The 15,535-nt window shown below is 36.6% G+C and overlaps 1 protein-coding gene across 1 annotated transcript in view; it reads right to left on the bottom strand.

Annotated features, from left to right (window-relative positions):
• Positions 1 to 14,279, bottom strand: part of LOC126920134 (UPF0489 protein C5orf22 homolog) — a 420,270-nt gene extending 405,991 nt beyond the window's left edge. Inside the window, exon 1 of the mRNA XM_050730096.1 lies at positions 14,017 to 14,279. Within this exon, the coding sequence (XP_050586053.1) occupies positions 14,017 to 14,052 (36 nt within the window). The 5' untranslated portion in view covers positions 14,053 to 14,279. The remainder of the gene's footprint in view (positions 1 to 14,016) is intronic.
• Between the last annotated feature and the right edge of the window lie 1,256 nt (positions 14,280 to 15,535).

The following is a 15,535-nucleotide window of genomic DNA, read 5'->3' as shown; positions in this document are numbered from 1 at the left end:
GAAATATCGTGATAATAGCTTTTGTATAACAATTTAGAGAATTTTTTAATTTTTACTTTCGCGAAATTTTATGTAGTTTTCTTTGGCCACCGATATTCGTAATTATAGTTTGGTACGTCCGTATGATTTTTGTATCCATTTAATAATAATACCTAAATTTGTCGATTAATTTTCATTGTAAAATATACTCTAATCTTTCTTTCTCTCTTTACGTTAGAGTTTGAAGACGAGAGATATTTGAATAATTGTTTCTTGAAAGATGAAGGAAAATGTTAAGAGCTTTCCGTAATATCAGGAATTAAATCAGAGTTAGAAGGTTAAATTAACTTGATAAGTTTTTCGCCAAACTTTATTATTACGTCGTTGTATTACGTTAATTAATTGATAAATAAGAAAGACTGGAGAAGCCCTTGGCAGATTGTTATACTTTATATAATCTCGGAAAAGCTTGACATTTTTCAAAACAAAATATTCCATAAATCGTGAATATCGTCGAAAAATTTGATCACGGACTTGGAAAAGTAGTTACCGCCTCTTCTCCTTTTGTTTTCCCTTTCATCTTCCCTTCTACTTTCCCTTTCGTGTTTCCTTTCAATTTCCTTTCACCGTTTCTTAACAGATGAGCATATATCGAAAGATTGACCAATCAGACTAATAAAATGGTCATAAACTGCTTACTACATTAAATGAATAACCTGTGACAAAACTCTCCACGCCAGAAACATTTGCCTCACCTATGAAATTTCAGCGCGTTGTCCCTAATGAGAATCTAAATATTTTCTTAAATCGAAAATTTTGCAAAACTGCAAAAGTATAATCTCAGAATATAACAACACGTTATTTTGTTCATTTGTATGGAGATCAAGCATCGTTTCTTGTTATTTTTAGTTGACACTAAACAAGATTTTCATGATACATTTAACTCAACTACGAAACAACAAATTAAATATAATTAATACAAAGAAAGATGTAATGTCTAATTGTTTCAAATCACAATTATTACTAGTCTAATCACAGATCAGTTAAGAGAAACAGAAGTAGAACATTCTATCAATTATTTCCAAGATGTTGCCACAAATTACATTAATATGAATCCCATAGATTACGTTATAATCAGCCATATTATTAACATTTAATTTAAAATATTGATAATATCATTGATCGGGTAAACTCGGTATTTGAAGAAAGAATTGACATTGAGATCGAAAATTGACGAATTTTTGAAATGTAATCAATATTCTATCAACATTCCGTAATTAATATTACCTGCATATGATCAGATTTCACTATTTTAAACCATATTCGCAACGTTGATTCGATTGGAAATACAGTGGAGCTTATCGTATCCGAAAATAGGCGGATAAAAATGATAGAATAATGGAACTTCTGAACAATAGAACTATCACCTTTCTCTAATACTACATTTTACTCGTTCAAATAAAAATCAAGAAAATTATCAATTTGTTTCAACATTTCAAAAACCCATACATTTCTGACTGCTAAACTGCATTTTCGGCATGAGACAATCGATATCCCTATCATTTCCATTTGATTTTTATGCTCGAATGTAATGATCATGTAATAATAGTATTTATAACAACAAAACGCATCTGTTACTGGCAGACATTCTGTTCGGATAACAAAATATTGCAACAGTAGAACGGATGACTGTACTGTATTTAACAATAAAGAAAAAAGTTAATACATAATCAGATAAAGAATATCTCATAGCCTACAACAAATTGGTTGTCGTTACGCGAGCTATAATTTTATAATCAAAATATATGTTGTCAAAAATAAGCAAGTATCCAGATATCTTTGAGTAACAAGCAACCAGTGGATATCCAAACGAGACCATATCCGACCTGCAAAATGATCTGATAATCGCCAAGCTTCATCCTGCAATCGTTCGGTTTCGTTCACATTTCCCATAATCTTTTACTCAACTCTCAGCCCAGAAATCATCCTGTTGCGGATCAATCTTGGTAACAGTGAAAGAAGGTGGCAACCACGAAAGGTCCCGTTTGTTACGTGGCATCGGCATCCGATCTCGACGATGAGAAAAGAGCAACACAGTTGAGCATGAGCAGCCGCTTTTGCGCAATTTCCCTGTGGCCAGTGCCTCGTACAAGCGGCGACGTTAATAAGGTGTTAGCCGAGCTCGCGCATAATCGAGGAACACGGAGCATAGGATACGACGACGTTGCAACAAAGCGACGGTGACGGGTGCAGACGAGCCATATCCGGGACGTCGGCCAATAAAATTAATCGCTTTTGCTACATCGCCTGAATAATTTATGCTCGCTGCCGTGTCTAGGAATTGGCCGATCATCGTTCGGGACGTCGTCCGTGGCGTTCCGCTTGCGACATACACGGTCTTCATGGAACACCGAGGCCTCATTTGTATTCGTCACCACCACGAAAAATCATCTAGCCATCGACTTGATTATTTTTTTGGATGACGACTCCAAGTAAAGATCAACGGACGACTCGAAATACAGATCGAAGATCAATGACTTCGATCAATGGCTGGGAATTTGACGAACAAGATTTATGATCTCTAGTACGCTATATTTGAAACTCGTAGTGAAGAAGAGGAAAGGTAAAATACGACCACCGCTTAGGTGTTTGAGAATTTAGAAATCTTGTTGTTTGTTTAGTACAATCTTTGGAACAACGAGATAAAAGGAAGATCATCCTCGATAGCGAAGAATCGAAGATCCGTGAGAACAAGATTCGTGAATTTTAATATGTATGTGGGGACATTGAACATAATCGAGAGAAATTCATTTGCGTCTATAACGATGAGTCAGAAGCTTGAGAATTCTCGCGATGACTTGAAAAATTAAACAATACCATTTAATACGACGTGCAGGAAATTTATTAATATTTACGTGAACGTGTTAGAAGTTTGCAATATGAAATTTGTAAAATGTTGTGTTGTTTGAAATATTAATGCTTCCAAAGTTATACCGGAATAAACCAAAATCTCGTAAACTTAGATTCTAGAAACAAACTTTTCACAAATTTAACCAGATAACAAACTATTATGTTGATTTAACTATTGCACAAAGTTTCTTAGAACTTCTTGGGCAACCAGTACGAGTCTAGGATGGTACTTTTGCGGATCATTCGCTTAGAACTGATGTCTTTTTTTATCCTGAAAGTATCGCGATGGCCGCATGTCGTTGGCTCGTAAAAGCTGTCTACGTGCCAATTGGAAGATGCTTCCGTTTAACGTCTTCGTTGTTAGACAACAATGCTTCCTTCAGTCGTGGTATGCATTATTCAACGCATCAGGAAATCTGCTTCAGCACTTGAAGAGATTGACTCTTCCTCCGTAGATGGTTTCCATTTACTCGGTATTTTTCATATATTACCGAATCGAAGATACAAACAAGTTACGCTCGTTGAACGTCGTTGCTATTTTAATTGTTTCGCTTTTCTGGTAAATTGACGATACGATGATATGATATCGATATATGGAATATAAATTGGAAATCAGAAAGTTTTCAAAAATTACTTAGTGAAGTTCGCTTTACGTCGAATATATACGTAAAGTTTTGCAATATTTAAATATACCTCGTAAGAAATTATTTACTACCATGCGATGCAAATTTCATCGACAGTAAATGCATTCTACTTGTAACGTAACAGGTCGATGGGTAATAAATAGCATTTCATTTCTACATGAGGAATTTCATTTACTTACTATCATAAGCGAAGAAGGTATTTCACCTTATGCAAAAAAAGATTATAAATATTTTCAATCTCTATCAGCATTTCTTCCACTTTAAAGGCTATCCAACACCCGCTCAACGCGAGATTCTTTTCCATCATATTGTTACAAATAAAGAAACAAGTCAAGATGCGTATGAAATACCAACTTCAAAGTGGCTTCACCTCACAAAACTCATTTTCATTTTAACTGAACGCAACAAAAATCATAGATCGTTTCCATCACTTTCTGTTCACGGTAAAATGAACGCCACTATACAGGATCCTCCAAAAGTCCTGCAACGGTTAAATATCCCAAAAACAAAAGCATTTTTGAAACAAATATTTCAGACAACAGTTTTCAAATCTTAAAAGTTGTATTGCATGGTCATATCCGTTTGAGCTTGAGCCAAGGATCAAGCTGACGTCGAGGTTAGCATGATTTTTTTAATGGTATACCCTATTTTTTGTCACACAATGTTAGAGCCGGGGGCAAGATCTTCCAAAACACTGGTTGATGACCTTTTCTTGATAAAAATTATCTGATTTATGAGCATCGAAAGAGGTAGTGACGCCGGCATTAGCATTATGCAGGATGTATCGCGTGGTCGTTGCGTATTTTACACCTCTTTGTATGTATGCATGAGTCTTTATCGTTGTGCTTTGTATGTGTTTGGTCGAGTGGTGCTTAATTAATGAGACGTTCAATCTGATGTCTATCGACTGTTTGACGATCCCTTCAATCGTACATACAAAATTACCGACTACATTTATTGTAGTAAGATCTTTTGAAAAGATCTCCAGTCGTCAGCTTTAACTGTACATGATAAAAAGTAGGCTGTATCATTAACGAGAATCGCGTTAACCTGGACCTGAGTTTGGTCCTACCATTCAAGGTCAGACGAATATGACTATTCGGTAGGACTTTCAAGACCTTAAAACTTTCGTCTCAAACATTTTTGTCAAAAGTACATTGTTTTTTAGATAATTTCCCGTCCCGGAACTTATGGAAGACCTTGTATAACTTCTCCTTTAACGAAAAAAGGTATCCAACGTTAAGAACGCGTCGACGATCGCGAGGTGATTTGGCGCGATGTTTCAGAAATTCCATCCGGCCGTTAGCGAGATATTTATGCCGAATAGCCGGCACCTGGGTCATCAAAGTTCGTAAATATGCCATCGATCGCAGATTGAACGTCCCTGGCGCGGCGATGGTAAACAGCGAAGATCGTCGAACCTATCCAACCGAAGAGTAAAATAAAATTCAATTAACACGGTTGCGGCAGGGTAATTTCAGAGGCGCTGCAACCGCGTCTTTGTTGCCGCATTGGCCAACGATAGCGGCCCATCTTCCTTGAGTCTATCTGGTTTCCTCGGCTCGTATCATCGACGACGTGTTTTGCTGCCTTTGAATCGGCCAAGTATTACAAACACCTGCCGCAATTTACTGTAATCCGCGTGCAGTGGTACGTCTGTTTTCCACGTCATCAGCGTTAACGGACGCTTCGCGGTTGAAGCGCGAAGAGAAACCGGTTTTCCCTTATTTTAACCGCCTCAAGTCTTCTATATTATATACTACTGTTGTACATATATATATGTATATGCGACTATGCGTCGCGTATATCTCACGAACACCGCATCAGTGGTGTAATTATAACATTACTGGGATTTAGCGGCGCGCGATCGGTAGTGGCCGCTTGTTGGAAGGCCGTCGCGCTTTGATACAGAGTTGATGCGTGTTTAGCCGGTTAACCTTTCGCAAGTTATGCCATTTTGATGCATTGGTAGCTTGTTTCGCCGTGGAGGATCGTGTTTTCCACCGTGGAAGTGGTAGCTAAGCCAATGTCTTTATTACTATAAACGAATTGTAATCTTGTTGCTCCGTTCTCTCCTTAATTAGTTTTGAATTGCTTCAGCTCTTTTATCTCTACTTGTTAATACGATAATGCGACCATTGTAATTGTTTAGTTCTTGACGAAGTTTCTCTGATGTTACAGAATACGTGAGAGTGATCGTAACCGTAGAAAGTAAATCTTTTTATTTTCAAACAAACTGCGTAAACTTCTTTGTATCCTTTGCTTTTGGAAAGACTGTTCGTAAATTTTGTGAAAGTAAAATTTGTCTTTGTAATCTGGACTTTCTAGCGTTAGCCTCCAGCTCTAGTGTTGGTTTCTAATTTGCGCCCTTTTTCTTTTAATAAGTAAGGGTGTGAATGATCATCGATCATTTTCCCTAGCAAACACAACGTTCTTTCTAGAACGAGAATATTTCTTTCGATCTTCCACTTGGAAGATATAACGTTGGTTATTTTCCTCCGAACCAAGTACTTTCTGACCCTCGATTCTTCTAAGCTATTTCCAGTTTTTCCTTGCTATAGTCTCTATATGAAATAATGAAATGGTACTGAACTGAACTTTCCAAGTATCATTTTTCACAAAAAGCTAATACTCGAGCGCTTCACCAAATCTCTTCTCATTGGATTTATTCGTTTCATTGCACAGATGACTACATTGGTAGATTGGAAAGATCTCCTCGTCTATTTCATTGCGTAACAGCTACATTGTACATTGATATATTGCTTTTCAGTAGATATTACGCTCATCAACCTCGGCACACGTAAATTATAATCGACGTAAGTGCAAGTCTATCGATAATTATCCAACGCACAGTGTTCGACGATTAGTTGCTTCAGTCCAGCGTTAACACGTTCGTTGTATACGATTCGAATTTGACTACGTAACAAGGATGATACGTACACCGAGTAAGTAAGCGAGGAATGTGGGCGATCATTTCATTCGTGGTAAAAAAATGGCGAGAACAAAAGTGGAACGACGTACGAGTCCCTCGAGATCCAAACTGATCAACTCGACGTCTTATTAATTTTCCAACTTCGTTGCCACGCAATTTTAATGCTCAATCGTGAAAAGACAAATATCACGACTAACTTTAAAATAATTCATACAAAGGATATGTTTCAAAATGATTTATCAACAATGATTTATCAACGCGAACATAACATTACGGTTACTGTTAATCCAAGGTCCAGCTGATTATATACATGCTACCATAACTTATAAAGGATGACACACGTGCTTAAAAACGGAGAAAAGAAAGAGATGTGCAAACAACAAGCGTCGAGAAAATACTGAAATAACCGTAGGAAATGGCTCGTGACTGAAAAATGCGTTCAATTTTCCACGAATTCTGTCATTACTCCGGGGTGAGACTCGTCGAGAGGAGAGTTTCTGTGTAACCTGGCTACGGTAGCCATTACGAACAGGATTAGCCGTTAAAGAGGCAGCGTTTAGCAGCGCACTCATAAATCACGTGGAAGCGACAAGCAATTATAATAACTATCGTCGGCTATAGACGCATAAATAAAATAGTAGAACCCCTCGGCTAGGTAATGAGCCGTGCGAAACGGGATGCGAACCAGTTTCTCGACTCGTTAATCGCGACACGGGCAAACAGGGAAAGGTACTTTCATGGAAAAGATCGTCGCGACCGACGAATATTCGTCGAGTGTCATTTTTTTTCAAAAACAGCACGGATATTAATTCCATATTTTGAGAGATTGGAAGCAATCGGTTCAATAAATTTGTTATGCCGGTCGATAAATCACGAGCAACCCTCGAAAGAAGATTATTAAATTGTTCGAAAAATGTATATAAACTCTGTAAAAAATATTTTGTACGGAGAAATGAAGAAATAGAGAAAAAGAAGAGAGAGATAAATTCGTCAAGGTGGTCCAAGAATTACAATGGGAAATCAAATAATAATTATTAGTTTCGAAAAATTCATAGTGTCTCTGGCAGTCGATTTATGTTATCATATAATGCATGTTATGTTATCTACTATGTATTTTTGCAAAATATTGCTTCATAAGAAGGTTGCTTACAACTGTAATTAACGTCTAACTAGCCATTAATTAACATAGTTACTTAATCGAGCCAAGCGACCCAAAGTAAATAAGGACTTCAACGATTATATTGGCTGTAAACTGGTTTGTATTCTTATCTTATAACATAGTAACCGCAAAACCATTACCGCGTTTGATAGTTTTCTATTATAACTTTTTAATAAAGTTTTAAATCACCTATGTTTATGTTGCATTTTTCGTTTAATAATATCTATAAAATACGCTAACAAAGTTCGATTATTAAACGTTAGGTCAGTTATTAACCTATCAGCCATTGAATTGAAAATACTAACAACTCGATAAAAATCACTAATGAAAGTTCAGAATTTGTTGAATTATTTAATTTAATAAAAATAACCACAGAATACTATCCTTATGTTTTATTCCACACTGATCGTAAAATAAAATTAGAAATAAATATCTTTCCACTAAATCATTGAAATCGTTTAGAAGAACAATCCAAAGAATGCTCTTCTTACGAAGTGAAATTACAAATAAGTAGCTATTCGCTAAATCGCTTAAAACCATTGAAAAAAAAGGAGAAAGAAAAACAGTTCAAAGAGTGCTACCAGTGTTTAAAGTTACTCGTCGCTCGAGTCTCATATTGGATCGCCAATCGCGTCTCAACGCCAACTAATATTTCGGTCAAGTATTTTGAAATGCCAATGGTAATTGCTGTTCGCTTGTCCATGCATAATAGTTTTTATAGTTCCATTAATTTCGCCGCAGTGTGTCGTCGCTCATGAAAGGACGCCTTTAGTTTTTAATATGAATGTTGCGATGATTGGCAGATCGATTCATACGAGCGTGAATTAGAGACAATATTTTATTGCAACGCGGCTTCTCCAGCGATACGTTATTGCTTCATAAACGATGATTCCTGATCTTTAACCGTGCTCCCGCAATCATTCCGAGTACGAGCCGGTGTTATTTACGGGCCACATAAATGCCAATTACGTATCAAGGCTCATAATGTGCATAGTCTGATAAAAATTCGATTCATCCCGCACGTTTGAAAAAGGGTTGGTATAAAAGATAAATTATGATGAAACGTTTTGTAGGTACTTGTCTGATGTATGCACCTTAATGACTTGTTTATTATTTCGTTATTACTACGCTATTTCAAAATAATATTTGATTAATATGTATACTACTAGAATTATATGTAATAAACATTCTATTATACAAGTATAATATTCATACGATACTTAATACATATTTAATTCTTTACGCTATCGTAATGTAGTATATCGTGTGCTCGGATGAAATTGAAATTTTTCTACGTTTAATTCCAGTGGAAGTACAATGGTGTCGAAGTGGAAACATTTGCGCATTGAAATGTTAAGATAACAAGGTATTGAAATAGTGAAACCTTTACGCAATGAAAGTTCACACAGTACTGTCTTATTGTATCAATAAAGATATAAACACACCCAGCATAAGCTGCTTATAGATGAATAGTAAGTTTAAAACAATTCGCGTCAATGAATCATAAGCCATTCCCATTGTGTGTCTCAGAAAGTATTGTACATTCTGAAACTCCAATTTGCTCAGATAAAATGAATGATAAAAAATGAAACTCGAATGAAAAATATATCATCTTCACCGATGTAAAAGTACATTCTAAATGACGTAGATATAGAAATGTACTTCACTGTAATAAACATTTCAAAAGCGAATAACAGTCACGGCGGAATGCACATTAGAACAGTGGAATGGATTTAACCTATTAAACAGTTTAACGTATAATTAATAATCAAGAATATCCTCGGATAAATATATCATTACGCTTGAAATATTCACAAGTCATCATTAGTTGACGGGTTAGCAAGTTGACTGCTACGATGATCATCGATAATCCGAATTCATTAAACTCGATTAAAATAAGATAAATTTTATGGATTAAAAAATGTTCAACAATGACATAGACGACGTTGTCACATGAAAAATACGCAAATACAATATAATATTTTGGAAAAATTAAATGGTATGGTATATTTCAATATACCGTGACCCTCGAGATAAAATGTATAAAATTCACACGACGATCTGTTAATATTAACTTCAAAATTTTACATCCTCGAGCCACCAGTCGATTCTCCCCAAAGATACGCCTAATTTCCAATTCTATTATCCAGAAGCTACAGTTTTATCGATCGACTAGCACAAATTTCTCTCAATCGAGCACAAGTATAACACAATTACGATGCAACAGCACGTGTCATCGAATGTTTGCCAGGGAACCACCGCGAGGTAGGATCGTTGCCCTGTCAGCCCCTGTTATACAGCACGAGATTAGCGATAACGTGACTATGTTCTGTCACCTAAAGCACATATACCAGCCGAGTTCCCGGAACGGTGCTCCACGTAGTACTTCGTTCCTGGTAAAAACGCATTAATTAGATTTCCACTTAGCTGCCCTTCCTACGTTGCTATCCAAAGCGAAGCCTGTAAAGCCTCAAGGTCGCGGATACCTCATCGACGCTGGAATTCGAGCCGAGTTTCGAATTTCCAAGCGGAATGAACGCGAGTAGCTAGTTGAAGCAAAGAGGTGAAGAAGAAGAGAAAAAAAGAATTGAATTGAAGATTCGAAGAAGAAGAAGAGCAAGAGACGTTGAAGTAGACGTAGCAGGGAGTAGAGAAACTTGGTGAAAGATGTGGACGAATAAAGTCGAACGTGCGGAAGACACAAAACTGAAGTAATTAAGAAACTGATAGATGACACAGGTAACATAAAAGGAGAGTTTAGTAATTATTTATAGAGCGGCGATCTCACCGATCTCAATGATCTTAAAATATGTTCTCGGTGCTAACATTCTGTGCAACTTTTCTCTGTACGTGTTAACGTCGCTTGGTTTTGGTCTTCGAGATATTCGCAAAAATCTTCAGTTCAATCTACGATACGATCACACTTTGTTCTGAAATAGACAGACGTCTCACGGCGTCCGTATTTTCGCGTAGTTCGACCTAACTCATTTTCGATAATCAGTTTCAACTCGAGTAGGAAAGAAACATCAATGGGATAAGTTCAAATTTTTTTTTTTTTATTTGTTTCTTAATATTCACAATTTGTCCATTTTGGACATTAGGTCGAATTTTTTAGCAGTTATATTATTATGTAGGTGGCTACCCCCAGCGGGATACCATCCTCGCGTTTGCTAGGTTATAGCCTCTGCGAGGTCTGCTGGGTGCTTCCTTTTTAGCCTTCTGTCCATGTTTAAGGTGTTGAACGTTTCCGCAGCTAGCCAGTTTGGGCGTGTTGCTATTCTTATCTTGTATTTTTCTGCATATCTGCTAATTTCTTGCTTGGCCGTTGGGATAAGTTCAAATGAGATAATTATTCGGCTACCTCGCGCTACTGTGAAATAATTTAAGGTGTCACACAATGAGACAGACACCATTCGTATTAAGCTCTATATTATCTCAGCGTTATTCAAAATCGGAAACGCTTGAACTATGACACTGAAGAAAGCGACTATTCGATTATCAAAATCATACTGTCGTCGAACCAGAAGCCTTTACATATGTCAGAAACTATAGCTGGGTGATACCTATAGGGAACAATTGATCTTGACAATATATTTCAAGATCATTGAAATCGGGAGTTCGTTCGCTTTGTAAATAAATTACCGAGATTTTTAATAAAATCCTTTTCGATCGTAATGTAGTTGGCATTTACAAATGTAACTTTACTTCAGAATAGCGCTACAAGCTAAAATAAATTATTCCAGCGTTTGTGACTTCTTTCTTTATATTTTGCGTGGGATTTACATCCATTTTAATTAAAAACTCGCATTCAATCTTTTTACACCGAAATCCTTTAGCTATTTGAATTTCTGAATTGAAGATGAAAGTAGATAATTGTAAAAAAGAGAAACTAAAGAGGAAAATAAAGGAATAATAGAAGAAAGAACGAGAAGTGACATCGCTAAAGAAACGAAACTGAAAAAATTCTATCTTTGAAGAGAAAGAAAGATTTTGTAGAAAAGGGAGAAACAGAAAGATCGAAGAGAAAATGGGGATAGGGAACATAAAAGAGAAATACTACATAAAAAGCTGCAAAATAAAATCGCAAGAAGAAGACAAACTGGTAGCAAAAGGCGAGTGCAATAAAAATGTAAGGATACAAAGAGCAACCGTAAATTGGGGGAAGGGAAAGTAAATTAGCGAATCTATTTCTGTCAGCAAGAGAAGTACAAGAGAAGTACAACAGAAGGAAATGGACGGTTCAATTGCAAAAGCAAATAACGAGAAAACATTCATTAAGAGAACGCGAATCAGATCGTAGGAAGGGCGCACAAAATTGATCACCGAAATAATAAAAGTATAGAAAAACGAACAGATAGAAGAAATCACGGAAATAAAAGAGGAAGCAAATACAAGAAGGCACTTCTTTCTAAGAAGGGCACTTCTCTTTATGAAGAACATGCGAAGTAGCCAAGAACGACCAGGAGCGATAGAGGAGGAATATGAAACAACCAAAAAAGGATTTTCACAATTTAAATATGGAATATATATTTATGCAAACACATAAAATCATTTGTAGCTTCCAATTGGAAAATTACCGGCAGTCGTAATTTTTAACAAACGTTGTATTCGAAATTATTCAAAAATAATGAAATACTCCTGAAACCTAATAGTTGACTTCTTGCGTCCATTACGCGATTAAGCATAAGAGAAAAAAGAGGGCTGCAGACGGGAACGAAACGCGTGGAGAGGGCAAGGAGCCACAGGGAAGGAAAGAAAAAACATGGAAAGACCGCAGAATGTGAAAAACGAACGAGCAAAACCCGGCGTAAAAATACGCGGAGGTGAAAGAAGAAAGCGAAAGCACGGCAAAAAGCGACCGATGCAACAGCTAAGAGGAGGGAACGAAACAAAAGCAACAACTTAACATGCACGGTGAAGGAATTAAAAGAAGTAAGAATACAGGAACTCGAAGTGAAGGGCCTGAGGAGAAGTGGACGAGGAAGAAGACGAAGCGGAGGAAGAAGCAGAAGTGGCAGAACAAAGGGAAGAAAGGTAGAAAATAAACAACGTTGACCAAGTGGAATAAGAAGTGAAAGTACAAGATAACGTATCTAACAGGCAGAAGAATAATATAAAAAGAAGCGACTATCTAAAGCGAATAAGAGAATGAAATAAAAGAGTAAGATAGAAAGAAAGAACGAGAAGATAGAGGCTAGACAGAGTACGTAAGTGGGGCCAAAAGTACATAGTGCGGCTCGCGGACCGCCATAACCTTTTATCAGTTATCTAATTAGCCGTTGCATTTAATTAGCGACCCGAGAAGAGGGCCGAGGGAGATAGAGCAGGCAGCGCGCGAGACCGACGTACGCTTCTCTGCACAGTCGTACGTAATTTTAATCGGTGCTCACGTCAGATAACGAAGGGTCGACGGATGAGCCGGCATTCGCCGCGTTTGCAATTAGCCATGTTTTTATTTATTCGAGTATCTGGCTCCTATTGCGCCGCGTACCGACCGCCAGAAAGAGAACCAGACACCAGGAAAGGTAGTTTCTCGAGTACGTATCTTCTTTGATTTCGAAAGATCCTCTGATAATTACAGCGTTGCTCGTTTTTTGTTTTCGATTCAAACTTTTTAGAGTTATTACGCAGGTTGCTTGGTAGGATGATGACGATTAATTGAAAGTAAAGATTAATAGTTGGAGAAATTGTTCGAAGTAATTGCACGGGGTGACTTGTGAGAATTAACGAGCGTACTTATGGAAATATGTATATCTACATTGATTGACTTCCTATCTTCTATTTTGATCGATTCTCTAAATAAATCTAATTCTTCCAGTTTTTCTACTTTCTGATATCTGGAGGAAGTAGAAGTCCAACTACTGTATGATATAGATATAACCACACGATACGGTATTCTACGGAACTTTAGTTGGTAATATGATCCAAAAAGATAGGATAACAATCAAAATTTCCGTCACTGAGTCTCATTTTTGACGTTTCAATCAAAGAATATTAGAATATTCTCGGGTAGACTGTTCGATTATCACCAACTTTTATTTCAATTCTTAATTTTTATATAGTTTCAATACCATACTTTGTCTCCAAGGATTAGATATACATTATATTCTAACTAACTCGCGAAAAAGTTTGCGCATTTGGTTGTTAGCACGAATTACAAAATCCTCTACATCTGCAACCTTGCATGAAATTTCACGGAATGCAAACCTCACGATGAACCAACTTCGAGAACGCAACCTCTTTCATATTTATCATTCCAAAGGCATCGTTCGATTTGGTAAAGCGAACACGCGTAAAGAATAGAACGATCCATCGCGAATCCAACACGATGGACGCGATTGTTACTCGTTCGAAGCAAAAAGAAAACGTTTACGTAACGATGGACGACTTACCTTCGTCGGATCCTCGATGAAGCTGCCGATGGTCATCACGTGTAGGGTAACCTCGCGCGTGTTTTCCAACTCCTCGAGAGTAGCGTAGAGACCCTCGCTGACGAAATAGGGCTCGGGGCACGTGAGCCTGTAAACGATCGGCAAATTAGATAATGAACAGGAATGCGTCAAGTTGCATCCGTCGATGGCGAAACCGCTATGGACTAAGCTAAACTCTTCTCTACGTACAACCCCGAACGTATGTACGTACGTTGGATAACGTAATTAGCGTTATGTAAGCGGTCGAGCGAGTTTGCTTCTTGCGAGGTTCATTAATGGAACGCTATTAGAATAACGAAATATGTTCTTTATTGTTTCATGTAAAAGTTACTGTTAGGGTGACTCGAAAGGATTGGCTGTTATTGTAAAAAATTTAGAAGAGTTATGCAAGTTGTAAACACGAGGAATCTGTCGATAATTTACAGTAGACAGGTGATAACTAAGAGTGTCGATAATTTACGAGCATATAAATACGGAAAGTTTTTACGCGAAATTCTTGAAAAAATAGTCGTAATTGGAAGTAAAAATTTGGAAGCTGTTCTTTGCTTGTAATATTTCAGAATATAAAACCTATATTTTTAATTGTTGTTACATAATAGAAAACAGTCGAAATGAAAGCTTTAGTCGAATTTAGTAGTATTTCCCAACATAGTTAGTAATTTATTAAACATTTTAACGGATTTGTGATAACGGTATATGAATTTTATCTAAATGTACGAATTAATGACGAATTAATAATTAGTAGAAGTATTGGGCTGGCAACTAAGTGATTGCGGATTTTGTCAATACCACCTAATGACAAAATCCGCAATCACTTAGTTGCCAACCCAATAGGAGCTATGCTCACTACGTCATTGAAGATTTAATACAAACAAATTTACCAATATGTATATATATAATATTTTAACCCTTAATTAACTTAAAATATAAAATATATTTTTATAGTTTGTAACTACTATAGTCTGGATACTACATTACTATAATAGTCCATACGACTATATTCCAGAGAATAGAGACAACTAGAGACAAGCAATTTGAGAAGATTTCTCTAGATAAAGTGTGACACTATTTTTGTATGTATATCTTCAGTCGAAATTTCTATAGCAATGCGGCTTACACGTGAAATCCTCTAACAGTTTTAACTCTAAACAGCAAAGAGCTCGTATATAAGGAACGGCACAACCAATCCAATTTAACAACGTCTTCTCTAGACCAGCGATAAGAGCAAATAGAGCATAAGTACAATTACATATACCATTGTAAAATTATTCAGAAAACCCGTAAAGTACAATCAGAATCACATTTTAATTTCAATTACTAAAAATTACTGCTATAAAGTTTCACAATGGATGTTGAATTTCTAAATTAATATTTATTTTCCGGTACCTTTCTTAGCCTGATCTTCAGCGAAACAAAGACGAAGAATCCATCTATGATAATAGCAACGTATATCTTTTATACGTCATACACGATATATCGT

Source organism: Bombus affinis, chromosome 1 (assembly GCF_024516045.1).
Source record: "Bombus affinis isolate iyBomAffi1 chromosome 1, iyBomAffi1.2, whole genome shotgun sequence".
Lineage (NCBI taxonomy): Eukaryota > Metazoa > Arthropoda > Insecta > Hymenoptera > Apidae > Bombus > Bombus affinis.
Note: the sequence above shows the minus strand (reverse complement) of the source record. Positions and strands in the feature narration are given on the sequence as shown.